The sequence below is a fragment of the Typopeltis vanoorti genome, chromosome 6 (assembly GCF_054136105.1).
Source record: "Typopeltis vanoorti isolate ZY-2024b chromosome 6, IOZ_Tvanoo_1.0, whole genome shotgun sequence".
Taxonomy (NCBI): Eukaryota; Metazoa; Arthropoda; class Arachnida; order Uropygi; family Thelyphonidae; genus Typopeltis; species Typopeltis vanoorti.
Window position 1 is genome coordinate 95550327 of NC_143554.1, and position 25604 is coordinate 95575930.

A 25604-nucleotide genomic window follows, 5' to 3' on the forward strand; every position below is an offset into this window, starting at 1 on the left:
ACCTCTGGCAGAATAGTTACATCTTTAACTGAAATTCCCCCTGACACTATAATCAGATCAAACACTGTTTGACCTTGAGTTCCTTCTGTCACATGCTGCTTGAGGAAGTTGTCTCGCAACAGCTCAATAAATTCAGTTTCATTCTTCTCATGCGATTTCATATCTAACCAATCGATGTTCGGATAATTCATGTCCTCCATTATGATTACTCTTTTCATCTTCTTCATGTAGCTTCCTCAGTGAGAGGGTGCAGCACTATGTCCTTTCAGTTCTCTCTGTTGGTGGCTTTTCTTTTTGTTTCTGCATAGCCATATGATCGATGATCTTATATCTTCAAGCCATATCCTTTGTTTTTTTCCTCTTGATACTTTTCCCATATGCCAGGACTTGTACTGAGAAGTCCTACCATACGGGACATTCAGTCCCGCCAATCTCATCTTTTCTCTGGATCATTTTGTAATAAAGATCTCTGTGTTCTCATTCTCTGTAGGACATCTGTATTTGTAACATGTTCTGTCCATGAGATTTTCAGAGCTCTCTCCTATTGCATCACATTTCAAAGGCAATTCTAATCCAAATCATCTGTTGTCTTACTCTCTTCTTGAATATCCAGGTCTCACTTTCATATATGAAAACTGGCCACACTTATGTTCTTATTATTCTTTTCTTTATCTCGATACTCATAGAACTTCTAAGCAGATCTTTATTTTTCCAGAAGACATCTTTAGCTATGGCTGTTCTTATTTTTATTTCTTTATCTTGCTTTCCATCTGCAGTAAAGTAGGTGCCTAAATATTTGTATTCTGTTGTATGTTCAATTTTCCTATGTTTATGAATATTTCTAGCTCAGATCTGGTTTTCTTTTGAGATTTTCATAAATTTGGTCTTTTTTTTGCATTTATATCTAATCCAAATTCTTTACCTTCTTCAATTAGTAGCTGCACTAGTTTGATTAATTTGTTTCATTTTTCTGCTATCAGAATGGTATCATCAGCATATCTAAGATTGTTGTATTTTATACCATTGATACTAATTCCCATTTTTTGTTTTGCAATCTTTTTCATCACAGTCTCACTATAGATATTAAATAGATTTGGTGAAAGAATACAACCTTGTCTAACTCCTTTTTTATTTTCACTACAGAAGTCTCAGAGTTAAACAGCTGCATTTTCTGTTTGGTGTAAATCATTTTTATAATCTTAAGTACATGATCGTCTATGTCTAATTTATCTAATATATTGAACATTTTATTATGTTTTACCAGGTCAAAAGCCTTCTGAAAGTCTATGAAGCATATATAAATGTTCCTGTTTCTTTCAAATTAACTTTCTATTAGTTTTTTAGTTCCAGTATAGCATTAATGGTTCCCATTCCTCTTCTGAAGCCTTTCTGTTGTTCACTCAATTTACCGATTAAGGCTGTTTCAATTTGTTTGTTAATAATGGTTAAAATAATTTTAGATGCATGGGAAGGCTCACAGTTCTGTAATCCTCGAAATTTTGTGCATTATTTTTCTTTGGAATTGGAATGCAGATAGATGTTGTAAAAACTTCAGATAATTCTATTGTTTTATAGATGTCCTGAATGGATTCCACTAAATAGTTATTATTGCCATTCAAAACTTTCATACCATATCCATTACAACAGTTATTCAATTTAGCCAGGGATTCTTGCAAACTTGTAGCGGATTTATTTACAATTATAACATCTTCCGCATAAGGCAAAGAACTGACATTAACATCTCCAATTCTGATATCATGTTTAATACCACTTTCCTTCATAATGTAATCCATATAGATAATGAATAACAGAGTGGGTAATGTACATCCTTGTCTCACACCAGATTTAACATTAAACCATCTTCCTGTACTTCCTTCAATTCTAACTGCCGACTTACAACTCAAATACAGACTAAGTATTGCCATTGATAACTGTAGCGTATTATTGAATAGTTTCTCTCTTGGCACCTTGTCGTAGGCCTTTTCCAGATCAACAAAACTTAAATACAGATCTTTGTTATATTCCCATGCTTTCTCGACTATTTGTCGTAAAGTGAAGATCTGATCCTGACAGCCTCTATTTGGCCTGAATCCAGCTTGTTCTTCACCAAGCTTTTCTTCTGCAATTCTTCTCAACCGTTTCTCAAGTATATTTGCATAGATCTTGCCAGGAACACTCAGTAGGGAAATACCTCTGTAATTCTCACATTGTTTTATTTCCCTTTTTATATATGGGTACTAGTAGGGCTCTACACCAACCATCAGGAATTCGTCCCTCTGTCCAGGCTTTCTGAACTATGCAGTGCAGCCACTGTAAGACTCTTATACCACCATACTTCAGCATTTCTGGTCGAATATCATCTACTCCTGCTGCCTTTCCACATTTCAAGCCTTTGATGGCTTTTTCTACTTCAAGTATGGATATGTATTCCTGACTGCATGCCTGGTCAGTATTTTTTACCACTGTGCTGTCATCACTGCTTGTTTCATTTAGCAGTTTTTCAAAGTAATTACTCCATACTTCAAAGATATCTTTTTCTCCTGTTTTCATGTCACCTTTATCATCTCTAACTCCTTTTACAGCACTCTTTCCTCCATTCCTAAGCTTCTTCAACAACCTCCAGAATATTTTCCCACCTTCTTGATATTTATTTTCTATATTCTTGCCAAAGTCCTTCCATGACTTTTGTTTAGCTAGTTTTACACAGTGTTTAGAATTCTTGCATTTGTCTCTGTATTCTCTAAGAGCACAAGCTGACTTATTTGCCAGGAACTTTTGATATGCTTTCTTCTTTTCCTTCACTGCCTCTTTAACTTCCTGTGTCCACCATGGAGTTCTGATTTTTCTATCCTTGCAGACAACCTCACCACATGCCCCTCTGGTTGAATCAAACAGGGTTTTCTTCAAGGCTTGCCACTGAATCTCCAAGGTTTGGTTCCTGTTCTCAAACTCCTTCATTTTTTCTTCAATAATCTTTGTGTATTTTAGTCTACAGTTCACATCTGAGAGCTGCTCAACTTTTATTCACTTTAAAACTTTCTTACATGTTATTCTTTTCAATATGAAATTCAATTTTATCCTGCTCAAGACTAAATAGTGATCACTTCCAATTTCAAATCCTCTGTACACCCTGGTGTCCTGTACCAGGGAGAAAACATCACTATCAACAATAACATAGTCAATGAGACTTTTCTTATTCCTTGCTTCTTCTCTACATGTGAATTTGCTCACATTTTTATGTTGGAACATGGTGTTAGTAGTAACCAGTCCATGTCCTAAGCAGAAATCCAACAGGTATTTGCCATTATTATTAGCTTTGCTCTCTTCTCCAAATTTTCGCAAAATATTTTTGTATGTCTGACAATCATTTCCTACTCTGCTATTTAGATCCCCAACAAGGACCAACTTTTCCTTTTTCATTGTGTCAGTTGCTTTTTCTAAAGCATCAAAAAATTCCTCCACTTCTACCTTAGTAGAATCTTCTGTGGGACCATAGGCACAAATAAGTCTCATTGTCCAATTCCCCATTCTGATATTAGCCCACATCACTCTACTAGACTGCCTGCCATTCAAGAAGATTAGCATCATATTTTATATTGAATACTATGGCTACTTCTTCTTTTCCTTGATTGTCATTTTCTGAATAGAACATTTTGTATTTATTGCACATAAAGATCTCATCAGTTTGTGTCTTTTTAGTTTCAGTCACCTCTATTATGTCGATCTGGTACTTATCTAATTCTTCAGCTAGCTCCATTTCTTTGCCATTCAGGCTTCTTATGTTGATAGTACCAATCTTTAACTGTGGTGATGTTGAGTTGGGATGTGCTTTCAGATTTGTTCCAGTAGCTGACTTTTTTGCTGTTCACCCTGGTTCCCTGGCAAAAACAACGGGGGTCTTGTTTAACTGGGCGACGTCCCAGCCGGCATGAAATTTTGTCATGTTGTACCGTTATTTTGTATGTTGGTTTATGCCAATAAGAATACAATTTGGTTGGCTAAATCCCAAATTGCTAGCCCATCCTCGTTCGTTCAGCATCCAGGTTGGTCGATTGGTAGAGCTTCTGCTACTAATGGCTCGCAAAAAGTTAAGCAGGTTTGAGTGCGGTTAGTAGTTAGAAATGAACCAATCGTTCGATGGTGTTGGCACATTCTCCCTCAATGAGTCTTTGGACTCCCTGGAGGTGTCACATAATAATAATACCGAACAGGGTGCACCACGAGAAGGTGAGGATTGGACATTAAGTCACAAGCCCTGGTCAGTTCTCTGCATTCCTTTAAAGGCTATGTGGAGGTCTCCTCTAAGTTATACAGCTTTGACCCTTAAGCACCCCACCAACTTTTTATGATGATGTTATTGACCAGTTTATAAAGAAGAATCGTAGGGTAGAATTTATATTCAAGTAGCTAAACTGAAAAAGATAGAATATCATTTGTAAAATAAATGTTGTATTCGTATGATTAAATGCACATAAATTTCTAAATACAGTATATAATTTTAAATGGTCAGCAATTCATTATTCCGCTAATCAAACTTCAATCACACCTCTCACTCCCTGAATGATAACAAGAGCAAGCATGAATTTCAAAACCAGCATTCGCCCCTGTTCAGAAAAGGTTACATGCTGAACTACAAAGCAAGAAATTATGACCACCTGATGGATATACTCGGTTCTATTACATAGTGTCAGTTATTGGATGGGAATGATATCGGCAGTGCATGGAAGTGTTTAAAAAATACTTAAATGATGCAATATCAGAATGTGTTCCTAAAGTTCGAAGAATAAATATAGGAGTGAAATGGATGTGTAATTTAATAAAGCAAGAGATTTGCAAGAAAAAGATAATGTGGAAGAAATATCACGTGCATAAGGATGATATCAGTTACGATAATTATAAACAGCAGGCCAGAAGAGTCACCGAGTATGAAAAGAAACTGGCTCTGCAAGTTAAAGACAACCCAAAAGAATTATTTTGTTATGCTGCAAGTAAAAGAAAGAAAGAATTTGAAAGAATAACTCTAATGAATGCAGATGTATGCAGGTGACTGATGCAGAAGAGCTTGTTCAACTAATGAGCAACCATTTTGCTAAAAGCTATCAGCCTGGTACATGCAACATTGAACTCACTGCTATCTCTTCACCATATGAGGAAACGCATGTGGATGAGGAGGAAGTACTAGAGCTGTTGAACAAACTAATTCTGCAATAGGAACTGGTGGGATATCAGCATGGATGATAAAAGAGTGTTCAACTGAACTGGCTATTCCCTTTGACCAGGCTATATAATTTCAGTCTCAGAACACGGAAGATTCCACAGGAGTGGAAAGACCAATGTATCCAACTATCGACCAATCAGTATCTCAGCAGTAGTGGTGAAGATTTTGGAAAGGTTTTTTACAGCTCACATTCAGAAATGGCTTGACAGAGAATCTCTACTTTGTAGTGAACAGCATGGGCTTATTAAGGGAAGGTCATGTTTTAGTAACTTGCTCACATTCTACAATAATGTTACCACTGAGTTAGACAAGGGGAATGGATACGCCATGACACTTTCGAATTTTGCTAAGGCTTTTGATAGAATACAGCACGGAAAACTGTTGAATAAATTGGAAAATATTGGATTATAAACTATTGGCATGGATAAGAAGATGGCTGACTGACAGATATCAAAAAGTGGTATATGGAGGGTGTGAATCTGCAAGATTCAAGTGGTGTGCTTCAAGGATCAGTCCTTGGTCCACTGTTATTCAAACTGTACATTAATGACATCGGGAAGGATTTGACATGTGACATACAGCTATTTGCTGATGATGCAAAGATAGATAGATAAGGTAATCAAGAGTGCTGCTGATATGCAGTACTTGCAGAATGATTTGAATAGGCTGGAATTGTGGGCATGGGAAAATCAATGTCAGTTCAACATTATTAAGTGTAAAGTCATTCACTCTGGTGTGATTAGATATCCAATGTTGTATTATATTGGTGGAATTATGCTTGAAGAAACAGATGAGGCTAGGGATCTTAGAGAGAAAGTTGAAGTTCAATGGTCACATAGCAGAAATTGTAAATACAACTCAGAGAATAATTGCAATGCTGAAACAAACCTTGACCTGTAAAGATAAGGAAGTCATTTTGCCTTTTTACAAGGTCTTGATAAGACCTCACTTGGATTATTGCATGAAGATCTGGTCTTTGGTGATTCTGATATAGTGGAGAGTGCAAAGGAGAGTGTCAAAAATGATATCAGATTGTGGAATATTGATTATGAAGACAGATTGAGAATTTGTTGGCTGAAGACACTAGCAAACAGGAGAAAGAGAGGGGTGATATGACTGAGACTTACAAACTTCTGAAAGGGTTATACAGAATTTCAGTAGATGGAATTTTTCATTTTATGGAGGATGGGGAAAGGATGTGAGGACATCCATGGAAGTTGAGAATGAATGCTGTCTAGAAGGGGGGGGGGATAGATTTTTCTCTCGCAGAGTAGTGCGTGATTGGAATGGATTGCTGTTGGATGTTGTGTGTGCAAGTGGCATGAATGAATTCATGAATAATATTATAATATTTATAATAATTATAAATATTATTGTATTTTTATTATTAATAATAAAAATATAAATAAAACAGAAACAAACAGTGTACTGTGTTTACAATATACATTTAAAAATGTACAGATAAAAATTACTAAAAACTTTTACATCACGGTCTTGTTCATGCACGCACACACAAAAGTAAATAAAACTTACTTCCATCCCATTTATTACTTTCAGAAAAGTAAATGCCATTCCTCCAACAATAATCATTTCATTAACTTGGTCCAACATATTCTTAATCAACTGAATTTTATCTTCGACTTTTGACCTACAAAAAAATCAGATCTCATGTACACAGTTACATATAAGTACAGAAATAATTTTCATTTAGTAATGTTTTCCTATATTCATAAAAGATACTACTTAAGATACATACCCACCCAGAATAGCCAAAAAGGGACGGTCAGGGTTATGAAGAGCTTTGGCAAAATACTGCAGTTCTTTCTTTAACAGGAATCCTGATGCTTTCTGTTGAAGGCTAACACCTACCATTGAGCTAAAGTACATTGTCAAAAAGTTTTAAAAGTATACCCATAAACATTAGGTTAAATAACATTTTTAATAACTGAACATTTAGCATAAAGTTGTATTTCAGGGAAACTATGCTGCTGCTACTACCACAATTGACTCTCACTAAAGCAAACTAATAAGGACCACAATAACAGTTCATAATAGTAGATATTTTTAAGGTGAATTTCACTTCAACCTACTATACACTATACCTATTGGCTTTGGTTAGGACATTTTAGTTTGTTATAGTGGGTGAGGTTATTGTATAGTAATGTGTTTGCTATAGTAAGAGTCAACTATACAACTACTATTACCCCACCATAACATATAAAACAAGAAATTATTATAATCACAGTAAATACTAACTGAACAGTATCATTAAATAAACTCAGGATTTGTTGGCCATTTTCCAGATATCAAATTGAGTTTTTTTGCATTATGATATGATATAAGAGATATCATATCAATGTAAATTCATATCATATCATATCATCCTGAAAGAACGTAGAATGAGTGGAATTGGTGAAAACAAACTTGGGATTAAACGAATACACAGAACTTTTACACTATCCTTACAAGAACCAAATCTTGAAGTCTCGGTGCAAACTCTGAAAAAAAAAAAAAAAAATTGATGATTCAGCTACAGGGACATGTGGTGCAAGTTATCTCCAAGGATAGAAAAATAAAAATGCCATAGTGGGCTCAAGAAGCTAAACAGACAGTCCTGGAAAAGAAGAAAGCATACTGAAAGTTCCTAGCAAATAAGTCAGCAGATGCACTAAAAGAGAAAAAAATGTAAGAGAACTATGCAAGTCATGGAAAGACTTTGATAAGAATATAGAAGGTAAATATCAGGAAGGTGGCAAAATGTTCTAGAGGCTATTGAAAATGCTTAGAAATGGAGGAAAGAGTACTGCAAAAGGAATCAAAGGTGACATGAAAACTGAAGATATGGATATCCTAGATGTCTGGAGTATTACTTTGAAAGACTTAAATGTAACAAGCTGGAATAGAACAGTAGTATAAAATTTTCATTTGTTATAAATCTTTCCTGATGTCTTCCTTTTTTATATGGCCCAATTTTGTGCACATCCTTAAATTGTTCTTAAAAATCTGATCTCTGCAGCTTGTATTTTACTTTCATCTTTCTTTTTAATCATCCATGTTCCTGAACCATATAACAGAGTGGGAGTGGCCATTACATTATAAAATTTTAGCAGAGTTTTTTTTGTCTTTTTTTTTTTTTTCCATTTGGTGTCCTTTTAATTGTTCCACAGATTTTCATTTTTTATATATGTTATTATGCAGCCAGTGCTGGCTCAAGGGTTTGTGGTGCCCCTAGGCCAGTTTTATCAACGCATTAAAACAAGACAGGCATCATAAAATTCTTTATTGTTAAAAGCAGTTTATAATTATTGCCATGCCCCCCCAATGCATATAGAGCATTGGGGGGGGGGGGCACTGCTCGTACCCACCAACACTTCGACCCTTTGATCCTCTTTAATACTATTACTTTTTTTTACGATGTTGGTGCCCCAAAGCCATTGCGCCCCTAGTGCTGGCCCTGCATGCAGCCTAAATAATTAAACTGTGTTATCCATTCTATTATTTTATTTACTATAACTATTTTTAATCTAACATGATCCTGGCCTTTAAATACCATGACTTTTGTTTTCTTTTGTGAAAATTTTAAATTGTATTGTAGGCTTATTTTAATTCGTAAATTGATTTTTGAAAGTCATCTTCACTGTCTTGATAATATAATCTGATCATCTGCATACAGCATTGTATTGATAAGAATTCTTCTGGTTAACTGGATACCTTGTTTTCTTGTTGTTTTCCATATCTTAATAATCTGATCAACATATATTGAATAGAGTTGGAGATAAGCTACATCCCTGTCTGACACCAAAATTTATTTCAATCTCTTCTGTTAATTTATTACCTAACTGTATTTTTATCTTTATATAAACTTTGTATAACTTGTACCAAATGTAATGGATAGACTTGATTTTTTTTTTTTGTTTTTGTTATATTCCCTAGTTTTTCTCTGTGTATTTTATCAAAAACTTTCTCATAATCTATAAAGGCCATACAAGTCTCTAAATTAAATTTTCATCTTTTATCAGTCATTTGTTTTAGCATATAAATAATGTCTATACATGATCTTCCATGTCTGAAACCATTTTGTTCTTCTGATAATAGATTGTTTGCAATATTTCTAAGTCTTTTATTCAGGATTTTACTGTAAATTTTGTAACCTGTATTTAATAAACTTATTCCTCTGTAATTTCCACAATAATCTCTCATCTCCTTTCTTAAATATAGATATAATCTTAGCTTTTAACCAATCTGATGGAACCTCACATATCCTCCAACAGTTATTTATTAATTTTAAGAATCTGTGATGTGTAAATATTCTCTGCCATATTTCCACAGCTCTATATTTATTTCTATTTTTTGATACTTATATTGCTTCTTTTAGTTCTTCCAATTTTATTGGTTCTATATCAGTGTTGATTTCTTCATTATTACTTTTGTTATTGAATTTGAGTCATACCATAAATTCTTATAATGTTCTATCCATTGTTTCTCTTGTATTATGTTGATTTGTGCTGCATTTCTTTCTTTTTTTTGTTTAACTTCCTTAATATTTTATAGGCTAAGTCTTGTCTTCCATGTATGCCTTCTTCTATTTCATTAATAAATCTGTCCCAAGAATTTTGGTGAGCTTTCACTATGGTTTTAGCCATATTTCTTTTGAAATGTGATTAATTGAAATTGAAATAGATGAAAATATTTTGCAGCAGCTATATTGCAGATCACTGGAGCAGAGCTCTCATTACTCCCAGCTATATATATTAAAAAAAAAAAAGGGGGGGGGGGATTAAGGTGAATGTATGAATTACAGAGGAATTTCATTATGAAGTGTTCTAAGTAAGATTCTAGAAAAAGCTTTTCAAAACACAATTATATGATGCAAATGGAATATAATTTAAAAGTGCCACTTCCTTCAAATATCATGGAACATTGATTACTCGAGATAATAAAATTAGTATAGAAATACAAGCTAGAATAAGAGCCTTCAACAGATCTTATCATTCACTACATCATTTGCTATCTTCAAAAATTCTGTCATACAAAAAATATATCATTAGACCTATTGTTTTATATGGAGCATAACAGACCAGGATGCTAAAGCTTTGCAGATCTTTGAAAATAAAATCGTCAGTAAAGTCTATGCACCTGAAAGAAATAACACAACAGGTGACTAGAGAAGACATAAGAACTATATGACTTCTACAGATCTCCACTTCTAGCTGATGAAATTATAGCTTACAGACTGAGGTGGGTTACACATATGGAAAGAATGGATGGGGAGAGAATGGCTAACAAGCATTCAAGATGAAGTCTAATGGAAAACAACCTAGAGCACAGGTGGCGAACCTATGGCACGCCCGAGAATTTTGCTGGCACGTCAACGATTTACAGGTGATATCCTTTTATACGCTTATAAATTATTCAACTTTTTTTTTTAATTGTTACAATATGTACAAGTTAAATTTTGTTTTACAGGAGAGAGCAGCTATGAAGACATGAATTCTATTGGTGTGGTATTAACAAAAGATCACGAGACCCAAAGACAAATGGAACCGACAATTTTTGAGTTGAAATGCTAATTCTCTTCAACCGAATTCCATAACATATGCAACTGTCATAACAACATTCACTATATATTTCTCAGTTTTAAGACATTCCCAACAGGGTGTCGTTTATCGTTCTGACAGAACTTCTCATTACCGGAGGGCTCAACTCACACAAAGTTTCAACCCTTGATTTTTATTGCCTTGTTTGCATTTGAGCTGGAAGGGGAACTCACACAAGCATTATATGGCATGTTTCAATTCGTGGTAGAATTTTATTTGAAGTTAGCCTTGGTGATCTGTCATAATGACATCGAGAATTTCAAATGCAATCAAACACTTATTTCATGTAAGTGGAAAATTGGACAATAGTTTTAGTTAGATACTGTGTTTCCGGTGCAACATATGGTTTTGCTTTCCTATACAGCATAGTTTCGGTGAGAGGGGTACATGTGATTCATTAGTTAGAGTCCGTTTTTATCCCAGCTGTCTCTAATTGCACTATTTGTTGAGAAATATATTACACAGACTGCAAAAGCTTCTGTACCTTATTCAGAGATACAATAAAACTAATTTTTTTTCTTGCATCTACAGTATATAATGGCTGTTGGGGAAGGCCTGTTGTTTTTGTGTGGGAGGTATATATGCAAAACGTTTTGATGTCTTTTTTCGTAAAGTGAAATCAGGGGTGCCAGATATATCCAACGGTAAGCGTTCACCAACAAGTCGACATCCTTCTGCTGCTTTCCCTGCTCCGCTGACTTCTATGGTGAGTTACAATGCATAAATATTTTTGTCACTATGTTGGTTTTTTATAAACCAACATCATTAAAATCAATTTAATAAAACAATCAATTTTATACTGAATAATATTATAAATTTTTGGTGATCAGAATGGGATATGTCAATGAAACCTACCACAAGTTAATTTAATGATGTTGGCCTGAGGAAACTACAATATTGTAGCATTAGTCCTGTGATTGATAACTAATTCAAATGCGTACTTTTATATATATTTCTCAACATGCTACACTGTATACATAAGCGTACTAATACTCTTTATGATTATTCCATAATTAATTATTAATACTTATTTACTAAAATAAATGGCCAAAAGGTTTCACATCAGTGATACAAAATTATATATATTAAGTGAATATTAAATCCAACATTAAACGTTAGTTTAATGTATGAACTTTAAAAAAATGGGAACGGTATTTACGAGTAAGTTTGTTGGTACTGGGCCCTCTAATACAGTAAAAATACAGTCTTATAGAAAAAGAATTGAGAACGACTGGTCCTTAGGATTCCCTGACTTTTTCCCTTTTCTAATCGCACGTGTGTTCATTATGCATTTCGCACCGAGCATCCACCAGTAGGTAGAAATAAGCAGCGGCAAGTGCATCATTGTTGCGTATGTGCACTGTTTTGTTTTTGCTACTGTAAATGGGAATTATAAAGATAATTTAATTTAGGCATATAATAAAATGTTGATTTTTTTTGAAACTATAAAAAATGCATTTGATTTAAGTTTTGAGTTATTTTGTTACAGTTCTACTGAACATGGCTGGTGAAAATAGAAAACGAAAATTATCACAGTCAAGCAGCAGAGAGTTCCAAAGCTGATGGACTGAAGAGTATGGCATGATTAACAAAGACAATAAAGCAATATGTGTTTTATGTTCTGGGACAGTTGTGTGCAGAACGTCATCAGTAAAACGGTATTATGAGACAAACCATAAATCTCTCCTTGAGAAAAGCAAGGACGAACAGAAAGAATTTATAGCTCTGGCAATTAAAAATAGGAATATCCAGTCAACAACCCTAATGAAATTTATCGGCAGTCAATATAACTGCTGCTAATGTTTTGCCTCAAATGTAATTGCCAAACACGGGAAACCTTTTAGTGATGGGGAATATATAAAAGAAGCATGGTTATAATGCGCCCCAGTTCTCTTTGAAGATTTTGCAAACAAGGAAAAAATTATTCAAAGAATAAAAGATATGCCTTTAGCTAGAAACACAGTGAATGATAGAATCATAGAAATGGCTAAAAATATAACTCATCAGCAAAAAATAGATCTGATTTAATTTCTCTTTGTCTTGATGAGAGTACTGACATAACTTGATCAGCTCGTTTAGCAATTTTTATTCGTTATTCTGTTGGGAATAATATCAAAGAAGAATTGATAAGTTTAACATCATTAGCAATAACAACAAAAGGAATAGATATTTGCAATGCAGTTGTAAATGCACTTGCTGAAAGAGATATAGATCCTTCCAAAATTGTATCAGTAACTACTGATGGTGCTCTCAGTATGACTGGAGAGGAAAATGGGTTCGTCAATTTATTTACCAAACATATTGGACATTCAGTTCTGGGTTTTCATTGTATTATACATTGGCAGGTTTACATACAGTTCAGGCAATTTGCAGAGACATAAAAATTTATTTTGCATCCAGACACAACATCAGCAGACAAACTCAATTAGCAGATTTTCAAGTGGTTGAATTTGGAAGATATAGAAATGCAATTACTCGATTTTCAATCTAGTTCTATATGGAAACAAAAGTTTGTCGATTTGAGAAATGAATTGGAAATAATGGAAAATGATCGATTATTGGGTGCAATTAAAAAGAATGCAGAAGAGGAAATATTGAAAACCTGGAATGCCATTCCTGAAACCTTTTGTTGTTTAAAAAAACTAGTGATGGTTATATTATCAATTTTCTCCTCTACATATGCTTATGAGTCATTATTTTTCTAATGAATTTTATAAAAGACAGTTTAAGAAATAGAATGACTGATGAATCTCATTCAGCGTGTGTATTACTAACAGTGACAAAATATGAACCTGATATAAAGCATTTGGCATCTAATGTACAACAGCAAAAATCTCATTAATAATTGATATATTGATAAATTAATAAATTGATAATAGGTTGATATTGATTTGTGTATGACAATGTGTATGCCAAATTATGAGTTCATTTTTATGAAATTCTATGTTAATTTTTAAACTTGTCTCAATAAAATTATGCGATTAATTTTGTATTAATTTTTACCCTATTAAAAACTTCATGGCACGTCAGCAACTTGATTTGTAAATATTTGGCACGTCAACAACTCGATTTGTCAACTTTTGGCACGTGCACATAAAAAGGTTCACCACCACTGACCTAGAGGAAGACTAATGCAGTGCTGGGAGGATAACATCCAAAAACACTTAGCTGAGATGGGAATCCCAGACTGGACTGAAAGAGCTCAATAGTGAAAGAAATTGAAGAAGTTGTTACTTGCCACAAAGAATCTTAGAGGTTAAGCAAGCTAAGGAAAAAGGAGAAGAAATGAAACATTAAGCAGAACAATACACAGTCTATATTTAGATTGTAAGTCAGCAATTAGAATTGAAGGAAATGCACAAAGATGGATTGATGAAAACTGAGAGGGTAAGACAAGAATGCACATCATCTACACTCCTATTTATCATCTATATGGATCACATTATGAAAGAAAGTGCCATTAGGCCTAATATTAGAATTGGAGGTGTTAAACTTAGCTCTCTGTTTTATGCAGATGATATTGTACTCCTAAACACATGTAGTGTAAGTCTCCAGGATTAACTAACTAAATTGAATAACAGTTGTAACAAATTTGGCATGAAAATCAGCAATAAAAAAAAACCAAAACTATGAAAATAGGCAGGAACATAGAAAACTTCAGCTGCATCCTGATTGAAGAACCTACAAACAAGTAAAATTTTTCAGCTATTTAGGCACAGTCTATTTGTAATAGACAATGAAATAAATATGAAATCAGAGAGAAATGAGCCAAAAAGTTAAACAAAGAGTATACAAGACAGTCTTCAAACCAGTTTTAATTTATGAATCTGAGAGTTGGATTAAAAATAAAGCACTTGGCCAAAGATTAGAGACCACAGAACACGAGAGTTCAGAGAAAAATTAGAGGCCTGAACGGATGACATCAATGGCAGAATCATACCACTGGTGCCCAAAACCTAAGAATGAACTACATTCTCACCTATATATGAAAAAATTTTCATAACTACAGCCAAATGTGGAAATCAATTTATTGCTAGCAGACAAACTATATTACACAAAAAATGTGGTATAATTTTATACAAATTAAACTGCAATATGTTTTTGGACAATGTTACAAATTTTCTAAGGGTGTAGTTAAGGAATTAATGTACAGTGCTTCATAAATTATGCAGAGAGACATTTCAGTATCAAATATGTCCACCCCAAACTACAATGCAGCTCTCACAATGTCATACCATGCTTAGCAGTAAGTGATTCAAGAGTTCTTGAGGCAAACTGGCTCACTCTTCCTTCAGAGCAAGGATAAGGCCTCATTTGTTTTCTGGAAGGGAATTTTGAGAAGCAATGCATCTCCCTATTGCATCCCAAACATGTTCCATGGGGGTATGAGTGAGGAGCATGCTGGCCACTCAATTAATATCCTTTGTCTACAGAAGTATCTTCGCTGCTTGTATATGATGTGTGGCACTGTCATCCATAGCACCTCTTAGCAAATGAATTCTTCGCCTGTAGCATCATTGAACAATCAAACATGTTGAAGAACTTCATTGCAATATTATTAACCAGTCATAGTCCCTTTTTTCAGCACCTGCAGCTCAGTGCACCCATTAAACATAATGCCTTCCCACAGCATGACCCCCCCCCCCCCCACAGGACTGCCGTATCTATCACTTCAAGAACATTCTCACAATGGTAAACAGTAACACTTTCACCCCCAAGATCAAGTGTTGCCCAGAATTGGAAGACAGTTTACAGATTAAATCATCTGTAAAGATGATTCATTTAATCCAATTTTTATGGATACAACACCACTGAAAAACATGCTCTACAATGAGCTGTGGATAAAGAGATGCAGACCAAGGCCTGTGGGCATATAAGACTAGGTGTTGCAGACATCATGCCCACAGTTAGTGAAGATATCTGTATACTTGTGCTTGAATGAAGTCGACTTGTAAGCTGACCTGTCGTGGTGCATTGATTATGTTTTGCTGTTATAACCAAAAATCTGTTTTCATCTTCTGTGCTAGAGTGAGGTGACCTCTTAGCAAATGTCTGGAACACATTCTATTGTTTTGAAAGACTGCCAAGAGCCTGCATACAATCCTTTGTGAGATTCTAACCTCTCTGGCAATATTAGTAATTCTGCAGCTTCCTTCAAGCTTTCCAATAATTCTTCCCTGAATGAAACATCATCTAGATGACGTCTTTGAGATATTACAAAACATCCAAGTTTGTAACATTATTCCTTTACAAAAAGATGTCTTTAATGACAATTTGCTTAACGCAGTCTTTTGCCTTTTATCCAGTTGAGTGCTACCGGGTGATCCCTCTGTGCACAATTCAAAAATTTGAATGTGTACCCACTTTCTACTTGAAATCATCACTTACACAAATTGCCACAAACTAATTCATCTGACTTTGCAGTTGTAATCTTCAAAAATCTGTACTGAACTCTCTACTGAGTGTTCTAAGTAAGATGTATGCAAGCATACTTGAAAAGAGGTTGAGAAAGATTGCAGTAGAGAAACTTGGAAAAGAATAAGGGATTCAGGCCAAATAGAAGTTGTCAAGATCAGATTTTCACTTTAAGACAAATAGTTGAGAAATCAGGGAATAGGACAAGGATTTGTACTTAAATTTTGTAGATCTGGAAAAGACACATGACCAAGTGCCCAGAGAAAAGCATTTCAAAACACTACAATTATATAGGGATGAATAGAACATTATACAGGTCTATAGTCTATATTTAAGTTGCCAATCAGCAGCTAGAATTGAAGGAAATACAGAAAGATAGTTTGATGTAAAATCAGGGGTAAGACAAGGAGGCACATTATCTTCACTCTATCATCTATATGGATCACATTATGAAAGAAAGTGGCATTAAGCTTGATATTTTGCATGAAAATCAGCAATAAAAAGACCAAAACTATGAAAATAGGCAGGAGCATAGAAAACTTCAGCTGCATTCTGAATGGAGATCCTACAGAACAAGTAAAATATTTCAGTTATTTAGGCACAGTATTTAGTGAAGACGGCAGATTAAATCTGGAAATAGACAACAGAATAAGCAAAGTTGGTATGGTGGGTAGCCAGCTGAATAAATTTATATGGAATAAGAGAGAGAGAGAGAGAAATTAGTCAAAACACCAAACTAACTGTATACAAGACAGTGCTCAAACCAATTTTAAGTTATGGATCTGAGAGTTGAGTTAGAAATAAAGCACCTGATTAAACACTAGAGACTACAAATATGAGGGTTCTGAGAAAAATTAGGGGAGTGAAAACTAATGGTATCAATGGTAGAATCGTATAACTATATAATTATTATATAAAGATATATAGAAAGGAACTTGACATTATTAGCATTCAAGAATATGTAGTATGGCCACTTAAATAGAATAGGTGAGGAAAGGTTAGCAAAACAGGTGTTTGATGCCAAGATGGCAGGAAAGAGACCCAGAGGAAGACCAAGGTCTAGGTGGATTGATTTAGTCAGAACTGCCTTAGAAGAATGAAATGTTAGATGACAATAATGGGATGCTTACAATCAATAGGCTAATTTGGAGGAAAATTGTGAATAGGAGATTAATAATGATTTAAACTTAATCATCTTGTGCTGTCATAGTAACTTGAACACCCTTTGGGGTATATATCAGGAAATTGATGATGATGATGATCTTAAGAAATAATGCTCGTCCTTAGGTTTTGAACATTAGTGTATTAAAAATTAAGTCATTAGGAAGGAACTTGACATTGTTAGTATACAAAATGTGTGAGCAGGACTAATCTAATTGTATTGTCACTCAAACAGAATGGATGAGTAAAGGTTTGAAAAAAAAGTGTTTGGTGCCAAGATGGGAGAAAAAGACCCAAGGAAAGATCAAGATTTAGATGGATTAATTCAGTCAGAAGTGTCCTAGAAGACCGAAACGTTAGATACGACAATACTGGAGTACTGACAAGTAACAATTTGATAGAAAACTGTTGATAAGAGATTATTAATAATAATATAGGCTTAATCATGTAGTGTCAAAGTAGTCTGTACACCTTTGAGGGTACTTATCAGGAAATTGATTATGATGCAAATAAGCATATAGTTGCACATTATCTCTACACATCTTCAAAATTTTTAATTTTCATGATTACCTATGAGGACGATGGGCAGTTCCAAATGCATCATTCACAAACACATCACCAAGCTTTGTAAGTGATGCCCTAAAAGCCTCCACATCTTCTGGACTTGCTTTTACCTAAAATTAAAAATTACTTATGAGCATTAGTATTCTTCCTCTTTCATTCAAACATGAAGTGAAAAAAGGAATATTTTCTGTTTCATACTTGATGGCACACTCAGTTTTCATCTAGTGCGAGTGAAGGAATAACATAATGGATTATGTTATTCCTACCATCACATAGCTATTTTTAAGCCAAATTAAATGAAAAAACTAAAATAAAATTTGTAGAAAAATTTAAAATCACATATTTCTTTATTACTTAATATAGCATTCCCACAAAGAAAGTCTGATATTTTAATACAAACATTTACATTAAAAGACAGCAGAAGCGAATAGTGTAAATGAGTTCTGAGGTGTCAAGTTCTTAATTCCAGATGAAAAAGTTCAATGGGCTTCATATGTAGATCACCCACATTCTCACATTTTTGAAACAACTACATTTACAGCACCTCTAATTCTTTTAATTCTTGTAGTAAAGTCATATCTGATACACTTTATCCTTTACGCAACTCCATTGGTAAAAAAAAGTCAAGGTGTAAGAGATTAGGACTGATTTGCAAATGAATAACTTGGCATTAGTGATGTAGTTCTCCATATTGCAATTTTTTAAAAAGTGATTATATTATTGCTGATAAAGTTATCAAGTGAATTATCCTGTGAGATTAGGCTAAAATCCTTGTTGTCAACAAATCTGTCTCAATTTTGATTCAGCGATTCAGGATAGGGCTTTTGTCGCACTGCTGCCATATTACACCATACAATTAGAGTATGTTGTTGCCATATGATTAAATCAGCATGCACATGTACAGCTGTTTTAGGTTATTAATTTTAGATGACCAATTATTTCCAGTTAAGCAAAAATCAGCAGGTACCTGCATTATTCCGACACCTCAGAGGGGTCAGAAAATCTAACTAAATCATTCAGGCTCTCACAAGAAGTTATAAACTGAATTTAATGATTCTTCAAAGTATTCCTTTAGTATTCCCTGCCCCACAAAAAAGGATTTTTTTTTCTTTTAATGATAATCCCATACATGAGAGATGGCAACCTACAGCATGTGTTAGTACTGTGGATGACAAGAAGGAACTTGTTATATTTAGTTTAAGGAGCAGTAGCTTGTATACCTAGGGAAACGCATAAGATGGGAGACTGTTCCAGAAGGCTGCAGTTGAAGAATAAATTAGGAGGAAGAGAAATTTATTCTGTAGGTTTGGAGTTGAACTCTGAGTGAGTACTGAGTAAATGCTGCACATGTTTCAATGGATTTAACAGAGGATGGAGGAATTATTGATGCCACTTTGGGTGAATACTGGCCATAGAAGTACTGACAGAAGATGCAAGCAGCAGAAACTGTGCACTTGTGTGAGTGGATGAAGCAATTGGTGAGAGATGGGTCATTAATCAGCTTAAATGCTCTCTACTGTATTTAGTCAAGTATTTTTAGGGTGCTCTTAGGGGCACCATCCCAGATGGGGGAAAAAAAAAAAGCCTTATAAATTCAAGGAGCTATACAAGCTCATCCAGAGTAGGCTTTTACATTTACAAACAACCATGCCCAAGGTGGGATTAGAACTCCGACCTGTTGGCTGGAGTGTGGATATGCGAACTACTTGGCCAATCAGACTGGTGTAAACACTATTGTGTGTGTGTGTATATACAGTATTCAACAGTTGGGGAGATCGATGTTGTATACAGGGTTAATAGCCATTCAGAGGTAAAATAATGCATTGAGCTAAAAAGAAAAATCCTAATTTTATGGATGTTAAAGAAGCAATAGTTGTAATGTACCTATGCCAAAAGAGAACTGATGATAGAGTAATCCCAATAAAAAAAAAGATCTTGTCTAGAGATTGTGTTATCAGGAATAGGACTGGAAGAAACGTTATTTTTTGTGAGAGATAGGGCAGTACTATATTTTGCATTTTATGGTTTGGAGATTAGAATTTAGGGGCATAGAGGTTCTTGTGATGATTTGCATAGGACATGGTTTGTCAAATGAGGAGCAGTATGTTGTCATGGGGAAAGTTGTGTATCGGATTGGTAGTCAACTGCGTAGATCACTGATAAACAGAAATAGTGGATAAGAGAACAGAGACTAGTGGAACCTCATCATCACTTGCATTGATAGAAGACAGGGCACCCTCAACCACCACATGTGCATGCATCCAGTCAGATAGTTGGCATTCCAGTTGCAAAAGTCACAGGATAGTCCAAATTATGGAAGCGTGCTATTTAATAGACTTGTGCCAGACCCTGTCAAAAGCCTTAAGGATATCAAGAGAGAGAGACAGCCTAAGACTCCCATGTTATTTGTCCAAAAATTGGTGGCACAGGTAAACAGATTCTTTGTTAACTGAGCACTTTTGAGGCTACAAAGGGGTTGAATGTTGATGGTTTCGCCACTACTTTAGAGAGAAAACTGAGGTAAGAGAAATGAGTAGAAAAATTTGTGTTGTCAGTTCATGTTAATTATATATATATATTGCTCCCACCCACAAAAAGTTATTTTCAAACCTACAGTACATTTTGTACCATGGGTGGGCTAAGGATTTTTTTCCTATTTTCTATTTTTATCAATTATATATATATATATATATATATAGTTTTATGAAAAATATTGAATGACTAGAACCGAGATTTAATTAAAAAGGTTTTAATATAAACACACTACTAGTTTCGGCCTGTAACAGCCTTCTTCAGGTGACATTATAAAAGAAAAAACACTAAACATTGAGGGTTAAAAGACTATGAACATCATAGACAGTCTTTATACATAATTAGCATTAAAACGTTGTAGTTGTATTTGAAGCTGTTCTTTCATTTGTTGCATTGTTGGGAGAGTGCGTGCTTGCTGCATCACGTGAACGCCAGTACATGATTACAGCTGAATGACTATCCTCCCGGATAGTCATTCAGCTGTAATCATGGGAAAAGTAATTCTGGGAAAAATCTACAAACATCTTCCGTTGCAGTGACGAAATAGAGAGAAAAATTGTGGAATCGAGAGAAATCATCTTCAATCCTGTTCATCTAAATAACAACTTAAGCTACAACCTCCCGGATAGTCATTCAGCTGTAATCATGTACTGGCGTTCACGTGATGCAGCAAGCACGCACTCTCCCAACAATGCAACAAATGAAAGAACAGCTTCAAATACAACTACAACGTTTTAATGCTAATTATGTATAAAGACTGTCTATGATGTTCATAGTCTTTTAACCCTCAATGTTTAGTGTTTTTTCTTTTATAATGTCACCTGAAGAAGGCTGTTACAGGCCGAAACTAGTAGTGTGTTTATATTAAAACCTTTTTAATTAAATCTCGGTTCTAGTCATTCAATATTTTTCATAAAACTATGTATGTTAACCGAGTCAATGATCATTCTGTCATATATATATATATATATTGTATTTTTAATTTATTTTTTACGTAGTCCTGAAACCCTGCTCTACAGACCAAACATGGAACTTTTTCAAGCCACTTAAGATTTCCAATGAGTGGGGCAGTGGTCTCACACCAGGCGATGAAATTCATCTCCCACTTAATTCTCAGCAAAATAATAAGAAAGTAAGTAATATTTATTAATTGTTACTGTCCTGAGAAAGAAAAATGTACTTTATTCAAGGTAAGAATGATTTTAAACATTCAATCACAACATGTAATAATAAAGTTTACTAATAAGAAAATTTTATGTTGAGGCAGGCAGACAAACTACGAGAGTGAAAATTTTAAAGAGAAATAATTAATTATATGAAAATACTAGATAAAACCTTTAAAAAATGTCAGCTGCTTATGAAACATCAGGAATTACCAGAGTTGTATTTAAAAAATTAAAAAAAGAAATAAATAAGCAAAACTTCAAAATGAATTTTTAATTAATGTTAAACTAACTCAGCTTGGTTTATTCTGTGTATAGGGAATTCTACATGATGTTTTTTCAACACAAGAGCAAAATGTCACTGATGATGATGATGTGAAATATAACTAATTCCAAATTAGTCAAATTTTCTATTAATGAAAATGGCTGTCCTGAATTACATGAAGGTATTATTTTTCACTAACAACTAAATTATTTAGACTACTTAGAAGATAACTATCAAAACCAACTCCCCCCTTCCCACGAGCAGTAAATGTTTGTCAACACGTTTTGGACATTTGGGACTTGAAAGCACATTATTGAGTATTTCTTCAGCAACTGGAGTCCTTTGCTTACATAGAAGCAGCACTGCAGTCACTGTAAAACTTGTATCTTTGAAATATGAATATTTCCAATTGAATATCACATTTTCCAGCCTTCTTGTATAATAAATTTTTCTACTTCCAATACTGAAAGATACTCAAAGATGATATTCCTTTTGACATCCAGAATATCCTTATTTGATTTTTGACGTTTGCCACTAAAATTTTTATTTTTATTATTTTTTTTTAATGTTGTTCCCACCCACGAAAGGTTATATACAAACCTATAATACATTTTGTACCATAGTTATACTAAGGATATTTTTTCTCTTTTTTTTTTTTTTTTTTTATCAATTTTATATATATACATTTTGTATCTTTGTATTTATTGTTTTTTTATAGTCCAGAAACCCTGCTCTGGAAACCAAACATGAAACTTTTTCAAGCCACTTCAGGCCTCCAATAAGCGAGGACGTGGTCTCACACACTGGATGATGAAATTCATCTTCAACATAAAGACAATCACAAATAATATCCATGCCAATGGCAGGATTTGAACCTGCAACCTGTTGGTTGCAGAGTAGGTACGTTAATCACTCAACCAACCTTTTTTTTGGCTGAGTGATTTTTGGTTCAAAATCAGAAATCACTGATGACAAGAATTAGTTCTTGATACAACCATTTTTCTACATATGTGAGCAATATTTTTAAGAAAGAGCAGCTTTCTTTTTTTCTTTCTTCTATTTGGGGGGAGGGGGGAACAAAGGCATCAAGGTATGTTCTACGAGAATTCTGAATTATCAGATATTTTTGCTGCTTATTTCCTAATGAGCATACAATGAGAAATTAATTATTAAAAAACTATGGAAACAACTACCTTGTTATAGTAAAACTTCAGTTTAATATAAACCAAAATAATCACTCAACATTTCAATCTTTAGATCAAGGTCATCATCTGGAAAAAAAATATATATATATATTTATATACATATATATATATATATAAAGAAACAAGCTACATTACAATCTATATGGTATGCTAAAGTAAGGTCACAGCAATTTACTAATTTTTTAATTAATGCTGATCACATAGGGTGGATGGGGCACAATGGATGTCTGACGTGTGAGCCAGCGCATTGTCGTGGTGCAACATTGTAATTGTGGGAAAACCAGACCTCTTCCTCACACAGCATCTCTCAAACATGCTAAAACTTACAGGCGCAACTCTTTGTTTACCATCTGACCAATGTTCCCTCTAATTTTTTGCTGTAAGTGTGTACAGAAATTTGCATGTGTGCAAAATTTGCCTTCTTTTGAAAAGTATGTGTGCACCCATACAAGTGACCACTGATCATTTAAGCAAAAAATGTTAAAAGATTTTAGTTCACTCTTTACCTTCTGCTGTCAATGGGATGTCAGCCAGGTCACCCCAACTCCCCACCATGTTCCTGTTTATGCTACTTAAAAATTACACATTTAAGCCACACCCCTTTCACTTTGGCATCAAATTGCTAGCCTCAAATAGGGTTACTGTTAATTAATAATTTATAAGTTTTGTGCAACTTCGAGAATGCAATAAAAATGCGAGGTTATAGGCTTCAGCATTGCCGAGTTACCATACTGTTTAAAGAATTTATAGGTTAACGTTTAGGTGGAACTTCTTTAATTAATAAATTTTAATTTCATCTTGAAAATCTAGTGTGCGCATATTTTTTGCTTTGTGCGCTAGTTGTAAAACATGTGTGTGCACGCACATGCGCATAGCTTAGAGGGAACATTGCATCTGACCATGTGGTACAAATTCATAATGGACAATGCATTTCCAATCAAAAAACACAACCAACGTCACCTTGATCGAAGCTTAAACCACTCACAGCACTGTGTTCGGCTCATACAGTCCTCCCCATATGCTTGATTAAACAATTCAAATGTTCCTGTAAAATTTTTACCAAGTTTGCAGCAAAATTTCACACACACACACACTGTTCTTCATGCTCTTTCATTGTCACTAATCTGACAAACAGCTTGTGCACATGCTCACTTCAGCGGATGTAACTCGATGACTAATGCTCATAGCTGAATGGTTCAAATGGTAGTTTGTTGTCAAAACCTGCTGCTAGGTGCACTCAGTAGCTGCAGTGCGTTCTCTGTGCCGGTTGGTACACTATTTAAAAAGTTCAGTCTTTTTTTTGAACAGCCCTCGTATATATATATAATCTAATTGGTTATAAGAATGTTGTTAGTTTCAAGTTTATGAAGTATGTTTAGCCCAATGAGCTGTAAGTGAATTTTAAAATGCTTATAAAATATAACTGTGGCACAAAATACATTATTACCTTTTCTCCAGCTTTATTTTTGCCTTTTCCTTCTTCTTCTACATGGAATCGCAAATTTTCTAAAAGTATTATTGTTCCTGGAGCAGGACTGGAACATGCAGACTCTACATCAGGGCCAACACAGTCTGAGAGGAACAGCACTTCTCTTTCAGAAAACAATAATAATCGCTGTAACATCCGCATTATCAAAATCATATAATAACTAATCAAATATAACTAACATTATAAAATTATTATAACTGTTTTTTTGGGAGTTGAGTTCCCAGTAAAAAAATGTTGCCCCCACCCCAAGTATAACTATCATTTTTGCATTTATAGATATAAATGAGATAAAAGAAAAAATAATTACTAAAATTGCCTTGATAATCTTAATTACTTGTTTTTCTAACTTCTAATGGAGCTTTTTGATATTTGAGAAGTAGTGAGGTTCAGGTTATATTCTGAGTGGTCATGTAATTTAGCAATTGTATAAAATTGGTGATTTTTCTGTTTTATTGTGTTTTTTCATTAGAAAATTAGTGTAGATTTTCGTGTTTTTAGAGTATTTAGTGTCTTTATAACATTTTTATTGATATTTTATTGCGATATTGTCGGCATGGCACCAATGTGACAAACTATGGTAGCAAAGACCACATTGTCTGGTGATTTGAATTTGCATAAATTTTATTCAGTACAGGATGTGTGAAATATATTCATCAAGAAAATTAAAGAATATGTGGAAGGAAATTGAAACTGAAGAGAAAGTATATTTAAAGCATTTCAAAAGTGAGTGTCTGTTAGGTGACGAGAATGTAGCAAATACCAATGGTAAGATGGAAACTGATGTTATTAATGTCAAATATATGGCCGTGGAAATAGAGCAGAACGAAATGGACATTAATAAAGAAATGGTGCTCTTAAATGTTATCCTTTATGGGACAAAGTGCAAAATTGAAATTGCAGAAGCAGCAAGAGATTACCAAGGTGAAAAGAGAAAGGAACAGATGATCTGAATGAATAATAAAGACCGACCAAACAAACAAGAAAAACAAGCTAAG

General features: G+C 34.2%; 1 protein-coding gene across 1 annotated transcript in view; it reads right to left on the reverse strand.

Annotated features, from left to right (window-relative positions):
- Nucleotides 1-25604, reverse strand: part of LOC150105723 (phosphoglycerate kinase 1-like) — a 126678-nt gene that overhangs the window by 62540 nt on the left and 38534 nt on the right. Inside the window, exons 4-7 of the mRNA XM_090394319.1 lie at nucleotides 24568-24712; nucleotides 17962-18065; nucleotides 6975-7094; nucleotides 6752-6866 (exon numbers count right to left, since the gene is read on the reverse strand). Coding sequence (XP_090250445.1) covers nucleotides 6752-6866; nucleotides 6975-7094; nucleotides 17962-18065; nucleotides 24568-24712 — 484 coding nt within the window. The remainder of the gene's footprint in view (nucleotides 1-6751; nucleotides 6867-6974; nucleotides 7095-17961; nucleotides 18066-24567; nucleotides 24713-25604) is intronic.